A 22216-nucleotide genomic window follows, 5' to 3' on the forward strand; every position below is an offset into this window, starting at 1 on the left:
AGAGAAACAACCCTGCGGACACCAAGGTCAGTGAAGAAGGAGAGGGAGGAGGTGCTCCAGGCGCCGGAGCAGAGATTCTCCTGCAGCCTGTGGAGAAGACCATGCTGGAGCTGTTGTAGCCAAGCTGCAGCACATGGAGACCTCATGCAGGAGCAGGTTTATCCTGAAGGACTGCAGCCTGTGGGAAGGACGCATGCCGGAGTAGGAGAGAAGTGTGAGGAGGAAGGAAAGCAGGGAGGAACTGTTATGGACTGACCATCCCACCCTGCTCCCCATTCCCCGTCCCATGAAGGAGTGAAGTTGAGCCTAGGAAAAAGCAGGGTGGGGGGAAGGTGTTCTGGTTTTTGTCTTTGTTTCCCTCTATCCGAACCTATTTTAGTTGGCAATAAATTAAATCAATTTTCCCCATGTCGAGTCTGTTTTGCCCATGACAGTAATTGGTAGGTGATCTCCCTGTCCTTATCTGCACCCACAAGCTTTTCCATCTTATTTTCTCCCCCTGTACTGTTGAGGAGGGGAAAAAACAGAGTGGCTGGGGGGGCATCAGGCAGCCAGCCAAGGTCACCCCACTACAGATACCAATAACATTTTGCTTTATTTTATGATTATAAATTTACTTGCCTTTTTTCCATATATTCCTGGCACTCCTTGATCTCCTTTAGGACCCTTTTCTCCCTAGACAAAATGTGTGTGAATGAGTTAATTTTTAAAATAGAAGTAGTTATATACAGATATATATATATACAAAGTATACATGTATAGCAGACATAAAATGAAGCAGGCAAAGAGCTTCATCTGATATAAAACAGTATGCTCAAGACAGTAAATGCAAATCTTGAATCTTCCAAGCTCTCCTAGGGGAGAAGTCCAGAATGTCCAACATGATTCCTGAGACAATCACAGCTCACAGGCTTAATGCTTCTATTTTCAATGGAAGGCACTTTGACTTTCTGGTTGCTTCAATGTAGGTAGGTACCTACGTGAAAATTCAGCTCTTTGAAAAGTGCTGCACTCTTCTGAAGACCTTATTTGAAAAGTTTAAAACACAAATTTGGAAAAACTAATAAGTAAATTCAGTTGAGTACTAACACAAAAGAGCAAAAAATATGGTTGATGATGTTTTCGGGAACATAAATGTGAAATAAACTCATTGGTTTAGACCAGAACTATCCTTCAAAATGCTATCACTCAAATTGAATGATTTCAAGAAAATTGTATAACTATTTTTATTTTTTTGACATGTTCTTTGTGATGAAGAAGGTTCTAAGTAGTAGTAAAATCAAAGTTCAAAGCAATTAATATAGAATCCCATAGAACAGAATACAAATGAAAAAACCAGGTGGTTTCCATTGCTTGATATGTATGTAATGAAGTCCTATGGCATGTATCTTCCTTCAATTTCAGCATCATATCTAATTCATTTTATGTAGTTCATCAAATGAACTGATATCCTATTGTATATAAACTTATTTTTCCTTTAAATTAAACTATACAGCAAGCTGAAACACATGAATATTGTAACAAGAAATATTTATTTTCAACCTTTGCTGCTGGCATCCCATGTAATCCAGGAAAACCCGGTAGCCCACGGTCACCCTAAAAGAGCAAATATATTTTAAATCCTTATGTCTAAAATAGTAGTAGTATATTATAATAACATTCATATTCTCAATGATAACAAATAGTGGAAAGATGTTATATATCACCATATCAACTACATAACATTAGTATGCTGACTGATGAGAGTTTGCTGATCTTCAAACAAGATTCAATACATAAAAGAAAAAAATTAAATAATCACTGATTTTTTTACAATAAATTTTAATGTAATCTCTCAATAAAGCTTATGGAGGTTCAAAAGTAGCAATTTAGCTTTGACAAGAGGAGAAACATCTTTGAAAAGAGCTTTGAATATCTCTGCAGGAGCTGTGATTACTCTTCCATCCATTCCCAGTTCCCGAAGAATAAGGAAATTCCCTAAATCTGGGATGGCTTTGCTCCTACCTCTTACTGCAAATATCAAAGACCTACCAACCTTACCAAATTTCTCATCAGCTTACTCTGGATGAGTGACATATTAAAAAATAAGGTATTAAGTACTTTCTCTAAAAAATAAACAAAATGAAACCAAAATACACTGATAAAACAACTTTCACACTTTGACAAATGATTTCTTATTTCAGTGGAAGAAAGAATCCACTTAGGTGAAAGCACTTGGCAATTGCAAACACAAGCCAAAACATCAGTTCTTTTTATTGTCCTCGCAGGTATCAGATATCAGGAATTCCAGAACTTTTGCTACTGATAAGGAAGATATTTACATGACAATTTGTTTGTGAGTTCCCTTGAACAGTTACAAGAAAAGGCTAAATTATAACTTGGCACTACCTGACTTGAAACAATAGAAACAAGCTTAGTTGCTTGTTCCAGTAGACAGGATCTACCTCACTCAGGACAAAGAGCCAATCACCAAATCATTTCTGGACAATCACAATGTCTTCTCTCTGTTAATATGTAACTTTATATTGAGCAATATATTTCAATTTGTTTAATTTATTTCAGTCGTAATGGAGGAATAGTAAATTATGCTCAGGAAGCTATTTTATACAATATTTCAGTTTCTAAGACAAAGGGTAAAAGAAAACATACCTCAGTGGTATTTATCAAAACCATTCATGTCTAAGCAGATTTGGAGAGATCTGTCACATATTCATAGAAGACAAAAACATGACCACAGGAATGATAGCTTGTGGGTTAATGCTATCAAAATATCTCTCAACAAATAAGTATTGAAAAAAGACAATAGAAGGGAGTCCAAAAAATCAGCAAAGCTTATAAAATAAACACTTCATGCATCCATTGCTTCTTAATGAAAAAGAATGGAGCCTTGACTTCTGCTCAGAAGTGGTGATTCAATTATTGGATAAACTAAAACACTTGGCAATGGAAACAGTTTTAAATTAGTTGCTACAGAAACTTTACAAGTAATGGGATGAAATTAAGAGATGAAAATTTGGAATGAATCATCAGGAAAAAAATTCTCATGGCAAGACTTATTTTACAATGGAAGAAGTTTTCCAGAACAGTGGTGGAAGCCCTATTTCTTGGCACATTTTAAACAAGGCTGGACTTAGCTTTAGGAAATATTCTATCTGTCACAACCCTGCACTGCCAGGAGAATAGTTTTTCATCATCAGTATCTTATTTTCTGCACATGGCCCAATACTGACTGATCAATTAGATTAACATCTAAGAGCAATTAGATTAAGATGCCTAAAGCACAGAACACTTAAGCACATTTTTCAGCTCTATTAATGCATTTAAGAATTCTGCTGAACAGTAACGAATTTAAGGACATGCTTTTAATATTGAGAACTTTAGAAGAAGGAAATTCTACAGTAAAATCTGTTTGGAAAACAAGTGTTTGTTTCACAAAAAAAGCTTTGAAGTTTTAATAAACCAAAACACGTTTTTATCACAATGAACTTAGAACTCTTCTAAAAACACAGGGCAAAAGTGTGAGAGAAGGGTAGACACAGATATTTACATATCAGTGGGACGTGCCAATAGCCAATGGCTAGTTTATTCACTGCATATACAGCAGATGCAGATTCAAATTTATCCTGATTACCAGAAGGGAGTTATATATAAGCTTCCACATCTGTCTGCAGCTCCAATCTACTGGCTATCCCAGCTAGAATTTTTCCACAAAAAGCTTTGGTTTCAATTAGTCAGTGTTTTCTGATAAAAAGTGCCATCCAAAAATTCCTACCTAGCTCATCTGGGTGCTCACTTAAAGAGAAAAAGGGTGAAAAGAGATAGAAAGAAACAATTCTGACAGATGTTCGTACCATGCTTCCAGGTACCCATATTTAGATACGCTTTCTAAATATAAATTATTCAGTGCAATAAAGGTGTTACTGGCAGTGCTAAAGCCTATATAAACTTTATTGAATAAAGCTGACCAGATTCAGAACTGAAGTAACATTCTAAATTTAGGATTCTTATTCGTTCTTTATTAGCTTTTTAGTAAACAATTCTCACAGAAGCCTTATATGAAAATATCGATACTGTTAACTGTACAAGCAAAAATGATAAATGGTAAGAGTAAAATCTTTTTACCTATTACACTTTTTTTTATTTTTACCTTAGCCCCATCTTTCCCTGGCTCTCCTTTGATACCTGGTAAGCCACGTGGTCCCTAAGAGAGAAAATATGAAAACCAGCTCAAATATTAATACAATCTGATACAGAATGAGACACAGAAATGTAATACAACGTGACCCAGGGACTGATGTGTCAGCTGGCTGATACAACATTTTGGTAACTGAATACAAAAGCAGAACCAAGCATGAAAGGTATCCAGCATGTATGAATATGGCACACTATCATAACACATGACTGGGGAATACCAAAACAATTCTTTGCTTTAACCAAGGACCACCCCAGAAAAAAAAGGACATCACACAGTCCGTACTAGTCCAGAGATGTTCCCTTCCTTCCAGATGTCCATCAGACAGCCTTCACAATATGCCATGTTGCAGGCTTGCTCTTGGCCTCAGCATGCACTCAGATATTTAATTCAACAAATTAAATCCTTGACTATCCAGCCAGACTGGATCATGGCACAAGTAGAATACAGTACTAGTTTCCAACAACTGTCCAGTACGGGCTACTAAATTAATACAATGAAGAAAGAAAAAGAATTCTCATCCATCCATCCTGGCTTTATCTGAAACCTTCTTTTGGACATGTGAATTGTAGGTAATCAACCACCATGACAAGGCTACAGATCGCTGTTACTGATTGACTCCTGGATCAGGATGAAAATGTCTAAGCCCCAGCTAAGACCTGCTCCAACAGGGCTTACCCAGCAATTAGATTTGCAGTCTCATTTTCAGCCTACCTACAAGGCCCAAAGCTGTGTGAGTTCCAAAGCAATTCACCCAAGGATGGCCACTGACTTCATGCCATTCCTTGAGCCCTTTTCAATCCCCACACCTCAACTCTCAATGACAAATAATGAATATTAGGAGAGAGTTGGTGGGATTTGCCTCAGATTTTCAAATTGTAGGAATGAAACAGAAACTTACTTGAACCCCTGGAGTTCCTGGGATACCTGGATTTCCTGCTGATCCCTGATATCCCTTCAGAAAAGAAACAAAGACTTGTGACTCTTCGTAAGTTATATTTACAAATTTCCAAATACCCATTTCAGGAAAAAACAATCCTCCTGGTTACTAGAGAACTGTTGTCACAACCCTGTCATCTTAAGTCACAAATTTTAGTAACTGCTATCACAATCATACATTTAAGATTTAGACGTCAGTTTTCAGAAGCTTTCATCTCTGCATCTGAAGCTTGCAGCCTCCAGACTTTATGCTAAAATCCGTTATTCTAGAATTGTTTCATGAGACTGTAACAAACATATTGTTTTATTCCCCATTGGGAAGAAAAAAAGAACAAATTAACACACATAGGTAGAGGCTGTTTCTTCCTCTCTCTCAAGAAAAATAGCTGAAAAATGCCAGGACTTTTAAAGGCTTATTTCCAGTTACAGGAATAAGCTTTAAGAAACAAGACGTGTTGTAATACCTTATGCAGCTAGTTTTATAACATTATTTATAATATTCCATTCTCAATGTGAAGCACTTAGCTACAAACCTGAAGGTATATAACAGGCTATGCAAATAAAAAAATAATTTGAATGACTGAGACTACGAAAAGAAATACTAAATAATACATAATTTGAAAAGAGAATTTCAGGAATGCTTTACTAGAAATCAACATTGGTGGAACAAGAGAACTTTTACAGAACCCAAAATATAGGCCTGAGGTGTTTTGGTAGATTGGGTTCTACAAGTACAGCAAAGATACCCAATTTTTATTCAAATTAACAAGTGCTTTAGAAGAATCCTTTAACAGAGGCAAGTAACTGAAGAACAGGAATTTTACCTAGCTCCATTAAAAACACATCATTCCAATGGACAAAATGAGCTACAAAATGGGGCGGTTTTTTGAGAAATATAGAAAACAAGAAGAGAAATTTTCCTCTAAAACTCTGAGGCTATTTGGCTCTGACTTTTCAACAGGCAGCCCAAACTCAGTTTGATAAATCCCATAAAATGCACTATCCAATTTCAAATACCCAGAATTTGATCTTGATTTGAACTGAAAGAACTAATAATCCTATTTCTTAATGAGTTTCAGTCTTCAAAATTTAGCATAAAATTTAATGAGGGGATTTCCACACTGGTAAAAAGGAGCTAATAGAACCTTTTCAATACAAGGCAGGCAATGTGTATGTCTGATTTTTTCTTTAAATCAGTCAGAGCTTCCTGGGAATAATAAACAGAGCTAAAATTATTTGCTGGGTTAGATACAAGAAAGTACTTGCTGTGCCCTCTTCCCAAAAGACATTTGAGCAGATGCCCGATGAGCCAGCTGGTAATGTTTAGTACAGAAGTAAACAGAATTCTAGGTCTCTGTCATACATGGATCTTTTATCAAGCATTTCAGTCTTAGTGCTCAAGACAGTTCTAGCAAAATCAGCTTTAACTGTAAATGGTGTAGCATCCCCAGATTGCTTATAGGCCTCCTGGGTAGCTGAAACAGTTCACCAAGCCAAAAAATATCTTCAAAAGTTTATCCTTTTATTTCTTCTCCAAAAAAAGCAAAAAGTTTGTATGAGTTCCTGTAGGATATAATTCTATATAAATAAAACTTTGTTTCACATTTTAGATCCCTCAAATGCAATTTCCCTTCCTTCTCCTTCTAACTGAGTAGGGGAAGAAGTAGAGGAGGACAATTTCCTGGCTGAACTGAATTTCAGAATTCACGAGATGAATGGAGGATTGCAGAAGAGTCTTCAGCTTACAAAACTGCATATTTAGCTCAGAGCTAGATCTTGTAATGTGATTTCAAAGTAAATCAAACACATTGTCGGTGTGTTTGTTTAATGGAAAGCCAGACAGAGAAGATTCAAAAGGAAATTCACAGAAAGTCACAAAAATGAGAATCGCTGTCTGGTACAAATAATGTAGCAATGTGGACAAGTTAAAAACACCTTCTATAAATTACGAAAACAGGCCTTCATAAAAACTGAGCATGTCTTTGTATCACTACCCCTTCCGCAGTACAGATCATCAAACCGTATGCTAACGCCTACAATTTTTTTGCACTAAAGTCAGTTCAAGTCCTCTTTCCCTAACCTCAAAGCTCTCAGTAGGAATACATGTGTGACATACATACATGTGCTTGAAGAACAGCTGTCCCGTAGCTGACATTTTATGTAAAAGGGACAGAAGTGAAAATTCCCATTTCGATTGACACAGACAAGTTCAGGACTGAAGGTTCACTTTCAAATAAGGTGAAAGCACTAAATTTGCCACCAAAAAGAATTCTTTTCATTTGGACTTGGTCTTCTCTCATGAACTTTTCAGAAAACACACAAATGGTGTGAAAAGTATTATAGCTAACTCTGAATTTGATGCTCAGTTTTGAATCCAGTTGCCTAAACGTAGGCAGCTCCTGCCTTTTGAGATTCCCTAGACACACAAGCAGCGTTAGAAGATAGTGGCACAAAATATTTGGGATTCATTTATCCTTTTGAAACAGCAGCGTGGGCAAGACAAAATACCTTACAGCATAAGAATCCCATACCTCTTGGGTTATATTAGTTAAACATCTGTTGACTAATATGGGAATTTAGACACCCAGCATCTCTGTACACATGTAAACACTAAACGTAGGTGTCTTAAACTGAATCCCATTGATGTTTCATCAGTGTTGTCAATCAGCACTACTCCACAGCACTTTGTTTACATTCTCATTCATTATTTTACATCAGTGCAACTGCAATCAGGATTATAAAAAATCTCCCTCTCAATTTGTTGTGGGTGGGAACAGTACTGATAAATTTCTGGTGCCTGAAAATCTGTAATGGCAAAGTGATAAACAGCAAGATACTGAGATGCTTAGTTTTGTACCAGATGGCTGGGTATTTGAAAAAATCACAGATAAAATGTAACTTTGGAATTTAAAGAAAATGGCAATAATTTACAAATAATTTTAAAGGGAAAAAGTTGAACAGACTTCTTAGGCCAAAGAACTTACATAAAGGACACAGACAAATTAGCAATACTGTCATCATCAGTGAATTAAGAGCCTTGCTGGAAAATGAAAGGTAGTTTACCTGTAAGGGAAAAAATTGAGCAAGAAGGACATATGACAAGTATTAATTCCAAAGAACTTTTAGGTGCAATAGCAGAGTAAACCTCAGAAGTATATCTTCAATGCACTTGCATGCCTAAAGGACAAAAGTTCAGACAGCATTCATAGGTATATCACATCAGACAAGTATAAATTAAAAATAGAGGATGCACTGTTAAGGCAATGACAACTGCACTGCACACTTCCTTACTGAAAAGCTTTTGGAGTCACTGAGCAACATAAATGACAAAGGCATGACAACAGGACTGCTTGGGAAAGACGAGGGAGAAGTAAACAAGCTCCATTTGGCTAGGAAATAACCAAGGATCAACAGTAACAGTCTAAAGATATTTAAGGACTGTAAACACTAAGTAAACAGAACTATTTAGGGTGATGTAACTAAGCATAATGGAATTCAACTGCAAAAGAAAAATTTAACTTGATATTAGAAAAACATCCTGACAGAGAGGTCTGTGGACCTCTTGTGGAAGTCTCTTGTGGTAAATATTTAGTACATTTAAAGCACAATTATCTAAAGCATTAGAAGTTTTCAAACCCTTTTCATAAAATACATTATATCTTAAAGCACAGAAATTCTACTAGCTATTCAGGCATGTATCCATGCCCACACTCAGATCTGCAGTCATGCTATGACATTCTCCATCACTGGGAATATCAGTAACTAAAATTCCGCAAGGCAAGAGAAATGTTAGAAAGTACTTGAGGTATTTGAATTAAGCGGTTTAGCCTTTTTCTGAGAAGTTATCATCTAACGTTTTTGCCTCAGGTCCTTCCTCCTCCTTTTCTCAAGGAGCTTTTTTCCCATCCCTTCCTCAAACAACCTTCTCTAACACCTCACTATGCCTGTACTCATCTGCCTACTGCTTCTCTTTTTCCTTCCCCTCTGGACACGTGGATCAGTCAGGTGGCCCTCTCTAGCAGGTCGGTTTGAAGCCTGTGCCTTACTCCTTTCTCTGGGACTTTCTTAAGCAGTGGTAACTCAGGAGCTCACAACAACTGTCATCTCCTCTCTCCTCCCTCTGTTAAATAAGCACGGCCCTGTAGAGGGACTTCTCGTGGCACCTGCTTCTGCAGGCTACCAGAACTGTCTCTGCAGTGAAGCCCCTCTGTCTACACATACCAAAACATGAAAATGAAGGACAGATCCAGCATTAGATCACAAAGGCAACTAAATGGAGCTTTTACCCTCCAACATAAATTTGGGGGTGACTCCTGATCAAAGATTTGTAAACACATGAACATTATTATGGGAAAAGTACAGAAAAGAGTTTTCGTTGCCTTGTCTGTTGCTTTTTTTTTTTTCTTCGTTTTGTTTTAGCCTGTTTAATTATTTCTCCATCTGATTAGACTTCCTTCCATTGGCTACTCTGTCATCTGCCAAGGCTTCCATAACTCAGGGCCACTAGCAATATATTTTACCTGAGCATGATGTTCTGGGTTCAAATACCACAAAGGAAAAAAAAATCCATCAAGATTATTAAATAAAAGGTCATAAATCCAGCTTTAAAAGTTCCTGAGCTTCAGAATTCTGGGAGATGGGGTGATGTACCAAGCGAGTATAACTTCCTGCTTGCTACATAGATATTCATCCTTATCATCTGCCCTTGGCCACTGCTGAAGATAGTCATATGGTCTTTTGTCTGAAATGTACAGCTGTATGCAACACAAGTCAGCATCAGGCATCACCCTGATTTCAATGTAGTAGGTCTTAGTGAAGCCATTACATGACTATATTAGTCAGAATGGAGCAAACGTATTTTCTCTAAGAATAACAAGGTCACAGTATTACTGAGGAATATGTATTTTTCTGGAATTGAGAGAAGCATTTTACAGCTGAATTACCAACTATGTCTGTGAAAGTTTTGCAAGAAAAGTAGCTGCAGAGTTTATATCAACCTAAATCCCCAGGCAAACAATCCAATAGCCCAGGTAATCCTATGTATACATGAAACTACTACCCATTTTTATTCCAAAAGTACTGCTGAAATAGCTGGCCATTGCCATTATACTAAGTTCATCATGAAAGATTTGGCCTTCAGTTGGTCACCAAATATTATTAAACTCTAGTAGTACAGCTGTAATAATGTTCTATAGTTTTTTTACAAAGAAATATTGGAATGGTCAAAAATTACTTACTATGTGAGGCTTTTGATACCTTATGAACTCTGTATCTAGGTACATCAGTAAAGTCAGTCTCACCTCTAAACTGCTTATTGCTTGTGGACACAGTAAAGACAAGGCAAATGGTTCCAAACTTTCATGAATGAAACTAGACGGAATACTGGAAAATTGTCCAGATTTGCCAGCTGTGCACTTCAAAGTTCAGAATTGACAAATAAGTGTATTTTTTCATTTCTTTCAGCAGACCGATAACCTATCACCTCTATTAAACACAAGTGATCACTGCATAGACTCTGCTCATTTATTTTTCCCCTTAACTTGAATTTTTCCCCAGTACATATAAAATACCCTTTGGAATAAAAAATAGCTTTGTGACCACACAGTCAGGCTGCTGAGCATTCTCAGGGCCAGCAAGCACTCCATCTGCTTCTTTCTGATGAATAATGTCCATTAAAATGAGTTCCAGTTGAGATTCAAATACTATTTTTACCCTTGTGCTTATTTACCAGTGCTATTTCTCCTGACAAGACAATTTAATCATTTCAGGTCCTGAATGACATTTTTGATTGAAAAAAATGTATTTTCATTACTTATTATGCTTCTTACTTTTGTGCTTTTCTCCAGTTACTTCAACTGATCTTTTCTGTATGTATCAGAGTATGGAAAATAAATAGAGGTGGCAAATAAAGGGAAAAAACAAAGAACATATAAACAAAACTATTTAAAAAATAATTAAAGAATGACTGAAAATGAGTCAAGCTTATGTTTACTTCCCCAAATATTACAGCAAACAATTTTACTGTGTAACACCAGGTGAATAATTATTTTCTGGTAACATTGAAGATATTCACAGGATTTGTTTTGAATTTTTCTGGACTAAAACTATCTTACAACAATCTAGCCAGCCCACAAACAATAAACTAAATTTTCTTTGATGTTTACTTTAAAAATCAGTTACATATAGTAATATAAATGCATGCCTAAAACCTTTCTCAGATGAAGAAACAATTTGTTGACCAGTTATACTGTTCCAAGAAAATGAATACCAGATAGGCATGCTGGAATAACTTTAGAGAAGAACATAAAAATGTGTTTGGGAACAGAAAAGACTGACTTTCCAGGAAAAGCTATTCATGCAAGAGCCATTTGATTAAACAACACTGACTACACAACTACCTGTAAGCCTGTTGTGCTGTCTGAATTAAGAGCTTGCTTTTCAGAGTTCCCCAGGGGATACAGCTAAAAAGATTCATATGAGCAAAGTTATCTCAAACAAGGAAAATCACTGACAGCACAGAAAATGTGCAAGTCGTATTAGCAAATAAATAAGTAAAACAGAAATAAAAAGACAGAGAGAGGAATCTGTTTTCCTGCACAGTGTATCTAAAGGGTCTCCCATCGTTCATGGCTAAAAGCTAGCCTGGAAAGCACTCAAGAATCTATGGTAAGGAACAATAATGTACTGGCCAGAGCTGCAGATGATCTAATAGGTTTGCAATTATGTCCTTGCAAAGAACAAGTGCAAAAAGCTACAGCTGGTATTTCAAAAAAATTAGTTAATAAAGCTATAGGAATTAACTGTAAGCACTTCAAATAACATGAGCTTCGATTCAGCAAAATGGTAAAATTTCTCCTTTAGTGGGACTTTCTGGTTCTCTTCTAATTGTCTGAGATGTTTTTGATAAACTTTTTTATGTTTAGAGAATGTCCATCTATGCACGTTATGACTCACTTGCAGGAAAAAAACATAACTGCCAGATTATAAAATTACATAAAGACTACAGTATCAATTTATTTTCCCTTCATGATTCACACTGTTACAAATTTCAGTGCTTATGGGAAGATATATAGCATTGAATTGGAAACATCTTAATAGAACTATGAAAAAGTCATAACAAATTGTTTCTAAAACAATACTGCTGCAGCTAAGTGGACACTTCGGAAATAAAGTCTTAAATCTATTTTTTAAAAGACAGAATGGAAACTGACAGTTCCCTACCAATATCCAGTTCAGTCTGGCTTCACTAAAGCTCACACAGTATCACTTTATTTTTCAAAACATTGGAGTTAGCTGGATTAAAGACAGCTCTGCTATGCTTATCCATACTGCAAGTCTACTTCTAGCCATCAGCATGGTCAAACTGTGATGGACACATTCTCCCATGCAACTCCGGGTTGAGACAGTTCGTATAACTGTCTTTGTACAGAAGAACAGGACTGCTCTTCAGACACTTAAGCACCATCAATAATCAGCCAAAAAGTCATTCTGATTAGATCACACTTCCCTAGCTCAGATTTCACCCATTCCTATTTTAAAACCTCTATTTTCATGATGGTCTGGAACTACAAGGTAGTATTTTATAGTACTGACACTTTGTCCTGGTTTCGGCTGCGATAGAGTTAATTGACTTCCTAGTAGCTGGTACAGGGCTGTTTTGGGTTCAGTATGAGAAGAATGTTGATAACACTGATGTTTTCAGTTGTTGCTAAGTAGTTTTTCGTCTAAAGTCAAGGATTTTTTCAGCTTCTCATGCCCAGCCAGCGAGAAAGCTGGAGGGGCACAAGAAGTTGGGACGGAACACAGCCAGGGCAGTTGACCCAAACTGGCCAACGGGGTATTCCATACCGTGTGACGTCACATCTAGTATAGGAACTGGGGGCGGGGAGAGGGGGGGAGATCGCTGCTCGGGGATTAACTGGGCGTTGATCAGCGAGTGGTGAGCAATTGCACTGCGCATCATTTGTATATTCCAATCCTTTTATTATTACTGCTGTCATTTTATTAGTGTTATCATTATCATTATTAGTTTCTTCTTTTCTGTTCTATCCTGTTCTTATCTCAACCCACGAGTTTTACTTCTTTTCCTGATTTTCTCCCCCATCCCACTGGGTGGGGAGGGGGGAGTGAGTGAGCAGCTGTGTGGTGCTTAGTTGCTGGCTGGGGTTAAACCATGACACACTTTCAATTCAGATTGTTTTCTGTATTTCTAGTTCCAAAAGACTTTGAAGATAATAGCTATCAAAAGCTGCCTAAGACAAAAGCAGAAGTTTAAAAATGTTTTTGTATCACAGGAAAAATGAGAATCTTTGCTTGTGGAACTACTGAAAAATTCATGTACTTACTGCTCTCCTGGGCCATCAGGGCTACCATGGCCAGGTTTCAATATACCAAGTCCCATATTTTAAAACAGAGGAATTTTCAATTTTTAGAAACAATTGAATTTCTGTTTTTCAGTGCCTATTTTTTTCCTATCAAACTAACTCAGCTTCTAAAAGGAATCACCAGAGTTAAATCAACCAGCTGCTATCCCTAAGAAAAAGCCAACATGTAACTAAGCAACAAAATAGAAATGTGAACTTTTTATAATGTGTAGCATGGAGTTTTCTCTTTGTAACTGGTAATATTTATTACCCTTACAGCATACACACTTCCAAGTAAGTATCAATTTCACTGTTTCCATCTTTAGCTGACAGAGAAATGCTATGTATTATTAGTATTAAAAATTCTTAACAAAACTAGAATGTTAGATGTTTTTATGAAGCCATCGAAGTTGGTGGGTAGTGCCTCTTTAGTAGGATTAACATGCTAGAGGTACTAAAATTGATACGCAAGGGCAGATTTGGGAAAGACTTGTGATTAGTTACAATATCATCAGTAATCTTTCTACAGGACAGAAAAATTACTAAAAGAGTGAATTTAAAAGTTCCAACCCAGCCCTTTGTTGGTCTTCTCTGAAATCTCTCTAGTGTGTCAAGTGTGGACCAAAATGGCCCAAAATAACTTAATATCCCTTCTAAGTCTCAACCAAACCCAGAGACTATTAGTTCCCTAGTCCATAACCCAATCTTTCTTTCATAAATGATTTTGTCTTCTCTGCACTCATCCACTTATTTTTTCTAATGTTTTGGGACATCTTCTTATATTTTCATTCTCAATAGTATTTGGGACTCCTCCCTAATTGTATTTTCTGTGGATTTCAAGACATGATGCTTACCTTCTCTTCTACTTCACCATGGAGATTCGAAATAACACTACAATGTAAGGACTCAACCATAAAATTCAGTCCTCACAATAAGAATGAAAAGTTACAATGAATTAACAATTTCTAGTATGTGCAAGCACTTTTCTTTTCCTGCTTTTGGCATCCAAGCAGAGAAATTATTCTCTTTACAGAAGCAAATTATTTTTAATGCTCCCAACTGTCTTTTACGTTTTTCTATTGCTTTTAATTTTTTTAATATAAATAAAATAGCTTCTAATGAATACTAAGCAACATCAGAGGCCACATTCTTAGAAAAGAAACATGGGTGGTCAAGTCTCCCACCTTTTGGCCTGACTTCTCTTCACACACCATAGGCATGTGCACACCACCACTTTGGTGATCCAGAGACTGCAGGCTCTTAATAAAACCTTACTCAACAGAGAAGCTTGGCTGTCAATATCTTAGAGGCTTCAAATTAGATTCAGAGATCTAATATATTTTTTTAAGGAAACCTTAGGCTATTTTTATATATTTATTTGCTTTTATTACTATTTTATAGTAATAGTAACAATAAAAAATGTTAACCATGAAGACAAAACAAGCCATTGCCAAATCTGTCATTTTTATTTTAGGGACATACATTATTCATCTACTTTCTTCCAGTCTTTACCATCCATACTAATGGAATGCCAGCTTGAAAAGTAAAATCTAGGGTGAGAGAAAAATACAGGTATTTTTATGATGTATGTTTTAACACATAATGTTTAGAACGGCAAAACATCTATATTTTTAACATTGTACATGCCTGTCTACATATTTTGATGCACTACTTGAGGCAGCCTAAAAAGAAATTAAATGAACCAAGTTTAAACTTGAGAAGCAATCCCTAACACAAAATGGACAGGATTTTAGCTGCCCTAAAGTGCTTTCTAATCCAAACATTCTTAAGCAGTAAAGATTGAAGGTCAGAAGGTGGTAACTTAACTGCTGCAAACTGATGCAAAGACCAACAGGAGCACTCATAGCCTGTTCTCTGCTTTACAACAGTGCTTAACTCATGCTATCATTTTTGCAATATTTTGGCTTGAAACAAAAATACTATGATTAACATATTCATAGAATTGTTACATTCACAGTTTCAAAGAACGGAGACAAAATCATCTAAATTTGAAAATCTGGTATCAGTGGTACATGTTTTTCTCCTGTTAGTTTTGCATTTACAATATATGACTAAGTTTTTAGTACTCACAGGCTTACCATCTGGACCAGGCTGACCAGGATAACCATGATTCCCAGGCTGCCCAGGGTCACCCTATGGAGAAGCAATATGTTAACACACAAAAGATACGACAGAGCATTTTAAAATTAGCACAGAGCAACCTTAACCCTAATACATTCCACAAAACAGCAGCTGCAAACCCAGATACCTGCTATTGAGGAGTAATTCTGACAGCTAAGAACTGTTCTTGTAACCCCCTCCCTGGGAAAATTCTCCCTAACTTCTTGTGCAGGACTTGAAGAAGTGAGACCATGCTCCGTTACAGCACAAGTTTGTCCCATCATCTCAAATGCTTTCAAGCTTTTTAACATCTTAATCAATAGAAATAAAACCACTTTTCATCAAATAGATGAAAAAATCTTTACTAAAACCTTGTTAATCTAGTAGTTCTACTCTGAAGAAAACTCTCACCTGCTTTGGCTGAGTCTAGCTCTTAAAGCAAAAGCACTGGAAAAGGCAGGAGCCAGAATTAAAACCTGTTAAATACTAAACTCTCCACGCACTTACTGCTGTCTAAAAAAGATATCCTTTTAGATTTCTTCTTATAAGGCCTTTGCAATTATTTTGATAACCTCTGTTATGACCATGTTAAAGGATAAGTAAGTTGCCCAGGCTTCATGTTTATGGTAGGAAAGCAGGAACATAACTTAATATATCCTCCTAGTGTATTAAGTTCTGTTCTAACGGACAGGATTTGAGCCCAGAAAACTCCAGTAAGACTTAATCTATAAAAACATTTTATGTCTACAGTAGTGTTAAGCAGGTACTGCTTTCTTCCTGCAGGTCAGTTACAACTGCAACATTATTATAAACAGGGAGGACATTAGGAAAGAAATAGGAAACTAGCTTTCAACGTGACTGTGAGAAAACATCTTTTCACATATAAACCACAGCAATGCAATTCTGAACTAAATCGGAAAGGATAGAGAATAATGTCTCTTTAGAAAAGTGTAACAGTTATTATTTGCTAAGTTAATAATAAGTTATCCAGAATTATTATTATCCACATTAAGAAGTCCAGGTTTGAGATTTGAGTGAAAATAAATTTGCTTTCAAATATACTATCTAAACTATGAAATGTTATGCCTTTAACTTGAAAAGGTTAAAACATCAGTTACTTGTATTTTTAAATTGTTTTAATTTAATTAATTTTATTGTACTCCATTAATATCACAAACACACAAATTAAGTTTAAATTTATACACTTCCAAAGTCCAATATTCAAAAGTTAAGAAATACTGTAACTAAGATAACCGATACAAACTTATATTGGCTTCCTTTTCACTCTTTCTGCAGTCTTTTGTGTTAGGCACCATCTTGTCACCTGTATTTCTATATTTGTTATCCCCAAACAAATATTATACAGCAATGCAACTGAAAGATTGCACATGAAGCAGGGATCTAAATAAAATTGTATAGGTCACCCTAATTCTGACAGTTCAGACTCCTGCATACTTTACAGGATGTGGCTTTCAATTTTTTTTTAATGATAAATACTTTCTTCCCTCTCTCTCTCTTTCTCTCTTTTTTCTCTAGTATGCTAAAGAGAACAAAAAAAGGTAAAAGACCACAAAAACTCTATTACATGAAATTATAATGATCTCCATCTTGTGGACTCCAATTCCCTGATTAGAAACTCTCACCATTGTAGCAAAAAGCCCTTTGACTTGCTGCAGCAGACTGTTGAAGACTTATATAATGAGAGTAGAGGTTTTTAAATCATTTGCTTACTGAAAGATAAGCAGTTTGGGGTTTTCTTGTCTACCCTTATAAGACAAGCTAGCAGCTCTGGAAGCACTGCTTAGCACAGTTATTGAGAAAGGTACTATAACAAAATACTAGGGATTTGAGTTTGCCATGTTAGACGTCTGAGACTCAAGTCTGGTTCTCATTTTAATCCTTCACCAACACTGAAGGGAGGTCATCAGAACAGCTAAGGTGGAACTCTCCCAGTAATCATCTAGTTCATTCTTTAAGAAAGAAGGAAAAAAACCCTCTCCATTAAAAGACTTTTATTAGCAAACCATTTCACTCTCAAACAATTAACAGTGCAAGATCATTTGCTGAAGAGTAGCAAGTAAACACAATTTACATCCATGAACATTTTCCTTAAAAAATAAAAGGTGTATTTGTGTTATTAGGAGTTATGGCACCAAAACCTGGCCTTGAGGATCCTAATCACTATATTCATGCACTGGAAACCAGAACTAGGAGAACTTGTCCCCTACTTTTTTAATCTACCTGACTATGACTGGCCAACATAAGATTTGAAAGAAAAAAAAAAGAAAAAAAAAAAGTCATGTATGCTCAATAAGACAGAATGGAAACTTACTTTGGGGCCTGGAGGTCCTTGTTTTCCTGGCGGGCATATGCAGGGGGCAGGTGTTGAGCCTACATCACTAGGACCATTCATGCACTACCAAGAGTGAAACCAGCCATCAATACACATGCCAAAAGCATTCAACAAACATATAACATTACATGAAGCTCATTTCCTAAGGTTGTATAGGTCCTGACTTTCACTCCTTTGTTCAGCTGGAACTTCTGCTTACCTGAATATTGCCCTCCAACTACTCTGAATGCATGAATTCATCATTTTACCCAGAAGAAAAATAAATAAAAAATTAAGTACTGATACTAGGCTGATATCTGAAACTGTATTGGCTTTTCCACAAATATTTTGTCTTATAGTTTGATAATTTTAAATCTGGCAACATGCAAAACTCTTCTCCTAAACTAATTGCTATTCATCATTTGAAGTGTGATCAATTATCAAATATAACTGATTAAAGTTTGTAAAAAGAATCTAATAAATTTTATGTCTAGCATAATGACCACAACCGATGGGCATGGTATCATGTGTAGCAAGCCTGAAAAGAACATAAAGCCCAAGTGTCCTAACTCCTGGGCATGTGTCCCAACTATGAAGCTACTTGAGGAAAGGTGGGGCATGGCTGCTGCCACAGGACCTCCTACAGGTCACAAGTCCTGGCCCTCACAGTGCCCATCCTCCAAAGACCATTAGGTGACCTCCTCCAAACTATGCTCCCTATACAAAGAGCGGTAAACTCTAAACCTTTGCAGACCACATCACACTCTAGAGACTTTTTTGTTTTGAAGTATTTACTTGTCACCATTGAGACCACACGAAACCTCAGTGTTTTACCAAGGCAGGCAAGGGGAGAGCTACTAGATCAAATCCATTTGTCCAAGGTCAGGCACCCAAAATTTAGGTGCATCTGTACAAAATGCTGAAGTTAGATTCAGTGAATTCTTTTTCACCCAGCAAGTTCTTAGAGCTATGGAAAGGCAAAAATTTAAGAATCCCAGATACAAAAAAAAGCAGATTTTGTATTTAGTATCTAAAACACTTTCAATAACATTTTACCTATATTTTCTAAAATAATGTAGACTTTTTTACAATGTTCTCTGAATGGAGTTCTTTCTCAGGGTCAAATGATTGATCAAAACACAAATCCACGTTTCCTTTGCAATTGTACCAAGTGGAGTGACGAGGATGGTTAGGGAAGCTATCATATTAAGCCTTCAAACAAGCTCCCCTTTGGGGAGCTCCCATTAGCCATTAGCATGATGCATTTAACAGCTACCTGACTGTGCATATCCCCATTCCTTTGCAACAGCATCTAGCCCTGCAAATAAAAGCAATTGAATTGAACCTGGGAAAAAAATCAGGCCATTTATTCTAATAAAAGTGGGTTTCTTCAGAAAACTGATTTTTAATTTGCCTGTTGACTAGAGTTTAATTAATGGAAATCCAGCACTTTTAAGCTTAGCAAACCTCTGTCCACCTTTCAAAACAAAGAGTATATTCCCTAGAATAATAAGAAGTTTATTTAAAGTCAAATACTACCTTAAACTGAGTTTGAGCAGTTTAGGATTGAGCCTACCTCTCCATTCTGAAACAAGAAGAAACACAGTTTAAGAGTACAGCAATATTTGTAATATGTAAAATGCAGTCATTTGTAAACAATACCAAGACCAATCATAAATTTAGGGCTATAACTGTCAAGGAATTATAATTCAAAATTTTAGACATTTTAGACTTTCTCAGACTTATGTGCAGCTGCTATCAATGCATATGAATTTTTAGTTCATTTTATTTAAGGGTCTTTCAAAGGAGCTACTAGTGGGAATTTTTAAAAGGCAACAACAAAACTAGCATTAATACTAAACCATGTAAATATTTACACAGTAAATGTTTATATTTGGGTCAAACCTTTTGCCAGGAGTAACTTATCAAAAAAATCCTCTGCTTACTTATTCATGACAGAGAATGTACCAAAATATTTCTAAAATCTCTGATCTCTGCCTGAAGCCAGCATCTGAGAAAACACACAGAAGCATAGAGGCAAGGCTGGCTTCTTCTCGCTTTCCTGTGTGACTGCATTAGACTCTGCTATCAAATGAATTGAGTTTTTCAGTATCTGCAGCACCATGGAACAATCCATCCCCAAATATTTCAGCATACCAACCATGAAATTGTGTCTTAATGGTTTAGTAGCCACCATTAGCTACACCGTGCACAGTCCCCACAGACTTCATACACAGTCTGTGGAGAGAGTCAGCTTCGTCTGTATTCAGTTCTCACCTTAGGCAACCTCAAGAGAAGGTTGTCTTTCTCCATGGATCATAGAGAGAGCTTAAAATCACTGTGCAGCTAGGTATTTCTGGGAAAGGGGATGAATTCAGGCTGTAATTCGTACATACAGCCCCTGCTTAGTTCAGGAGCTCTGATACAACCACACTCTGACAGAATACAACCACAAACCACATATTCCTCCTTGGAGATCAGCCAACACCTTTATTTTCTAAAGGAGTCCAGAATTTCATGGGTAAAGTCCAAATTTAAATTATAACAACAGCAAGTGAAATTAAACTGGCAAAAAGCAATCCTTTTCTTGGACTTCTTGCCAAATTGCAGAGAACGCAAGATATGATGGACTTTTTAGTGTTTGCTTTCTTTATGCAAAGATTTTTTTTTTATTTTTTTACTTTTCATATCCTACTTCTATTTTGTAAAGAGCAAAAAGATACATGGTGCAGTTAGATAGCCAAATACTAAATTTACTTCAGTATTTAAAGCTAACTTTACAAAGGTGTTCCCAAGCCCATTAGTTCTTGATGCACACAGTCAGATTTCAGAACAGCTAATAAACCAGCCACCTACTCGTTGCTTAAATGAAAGCTGTAAGTTTTGAAAAAGCCCTCATACGGGTGCTGATTCCGATAGACACACTGGCCCCAAATAAACAGAAGAAAAACAGACTAGCTGGGGGTCTGTGCAAGTCTGACAAAAAATAAAATATCTGGATGTTGAAGATTCACAGATTCTATTGTCAAACTGGCAAAATGGTCCTAATACTAAACCAAATCACAACATGATGAATATGGGTTTACACAGTGAGACACTGGTGTCTGATTATCTTTAGCTCAGTTTGGTTTAGACACCAAACAAAGGAGGACATTTCGGAGGAAACTGCACGTATAAAACAGTCTCTTGCTTGTACTTTGAGATGGGAGTTGGATGCTTTTGAAAATCTGGCTCCAACTGTGTGTCATGAATGGTTTCCAAATCTGTTTGCATGTGTTTTACATTTCATTGCATAATTAACTGTAAGTAAGAGGGCAAAGAGAGGGTCAAAGGATCCCCATAAGCTTCCTAACTGTGTACATGTATCATAAAATCCTGAAGAGGATTTTATTTTTGTCTGATCCATAACACACTTCATGAAATCTTGGCAGCATTTCAGTTAATGGGATATTTAACACAGATATAGATCAGCATAGTTACTTCTGATAGGAAAAGGTGATTTAAAAATACAGGTTTGTTGGTTATGTAAAAAAATTTCAGAGATTAAATGACCTGACAAGTAGTAAGAAGTATATCAGGTAAGTTAAAAAGTAATATTTAAAATATTTTACACTGCTGTAACCTAGTAGTTTTACTAATTTATAATGTTTAAAATCTTAAATTTTAACAGAAGATTCTGAGATTCTCCTATACTGCTGTCAAATTTCCACCATCAAATATCTAAACTAAAAAAAACTTTTAAAACACATTTGCACAAAAATAAGGCTGAAAACAGACAGGTTCTGTGTCACTTGATGTTGCACAGGTAACAAGCATTTGTTTGCACCAGCTGAATCACTGTAGTATTACTTATTTTAAGAATTCATTCAGTCAGCTTTAAACAGTGATTTGTAAAAAATGCCAAGTAGTCCTCAAAAGTTCATCTATCATACTCACAAATCCCGGGATCTCACAGACTGTTTCTCGATTATTTTGCTCTGGGTCACAGTAGATTCGCAGTTTTTGTATATCAAACTATAATTCAAAACATAAAAGACTTTTTTTAGAGAAAGAGTCTTAAATTACATCATCCAATGATAAAAAATGAACGAGATATTAAAAAGCAAGAGAAACTGGAAGCTCTGTGTGTCCGCTACAGTTAAAAATCACTTAAAGATGTAGAAACATTTTTAGTCAGGCTACTCACAACGATTAATACGTGCAGCCAATTAAAGGTTCTGTAACAGAATTATTTAAAGAAAAATAATCAATCCAAGATTTTCTTTTCTA

At 36.2% G+C, this 22216-nt stretch overlaps 1 protein-coding gene across 3 annotated transcripts in view; it reads right to left on the reverse strand.

Moving 5' to 3' along the window:
* COL21A1 (collagen type XXI alpha 1 chain) overlaps nucleotides 1–22216 on the reverse strand; it is a 115473-nt gene that overhangs the window by 52350 nt on the left and 40907 nt on the right. Inside the window, exons 7-14 of one of the 3 annotated variants that reach the window (XM_075049325.1) lie at nucleotides 21884–21961; nucleotides 19524–19532; nucleotides 17948–18031; nucleotides 15586–15648; nucleotides 5094–5147; nucleotides 4148–4201; nucleotides 1543–1596; nucleotides 622–675 (exon numbers count right to left, since the gene is read on the reverse strand). In XM_075049325.1, the coding sequence (XP_074905426.1) occupies nucleotides 622–675; nucleotides 1543–1596; nucleotides 4148–4201; nucleotides 5094–5147; nucleotides 15586–15648; nucleotides 17948–18031; nucleotides 19524–19532; nucleotides 21884–21961 (450 nt within the window). Of the gene's footprint in view, nucleotides 1–621; nucleotides 676–1542; nucleotides 1597–4147; nucleotides 4202–5093; nucleotides 5148–15585; nucleotides 15649–17947; nucleotides 18032–19486; nucleotides 19533–21883; nucleotides 21962–22216 lie in introns of those variants that run through there. The other 2 variants (XM_075049323.1, XM_075049324.1) reach the window with 2 other exon arrangements.

This window comes from Buteo buteo, chromosome 17 (genome assembly GCF_964188355.1).
Source record: "Buteo buteo chromosome 17, bButBut1.hap1.1, whole genome shotgun sequence".
NCBI lineage: Eukaryota > Metazoa > Chordata > Aves > Accipitriformes > Accipitridae > Buteo > Buteo buteo.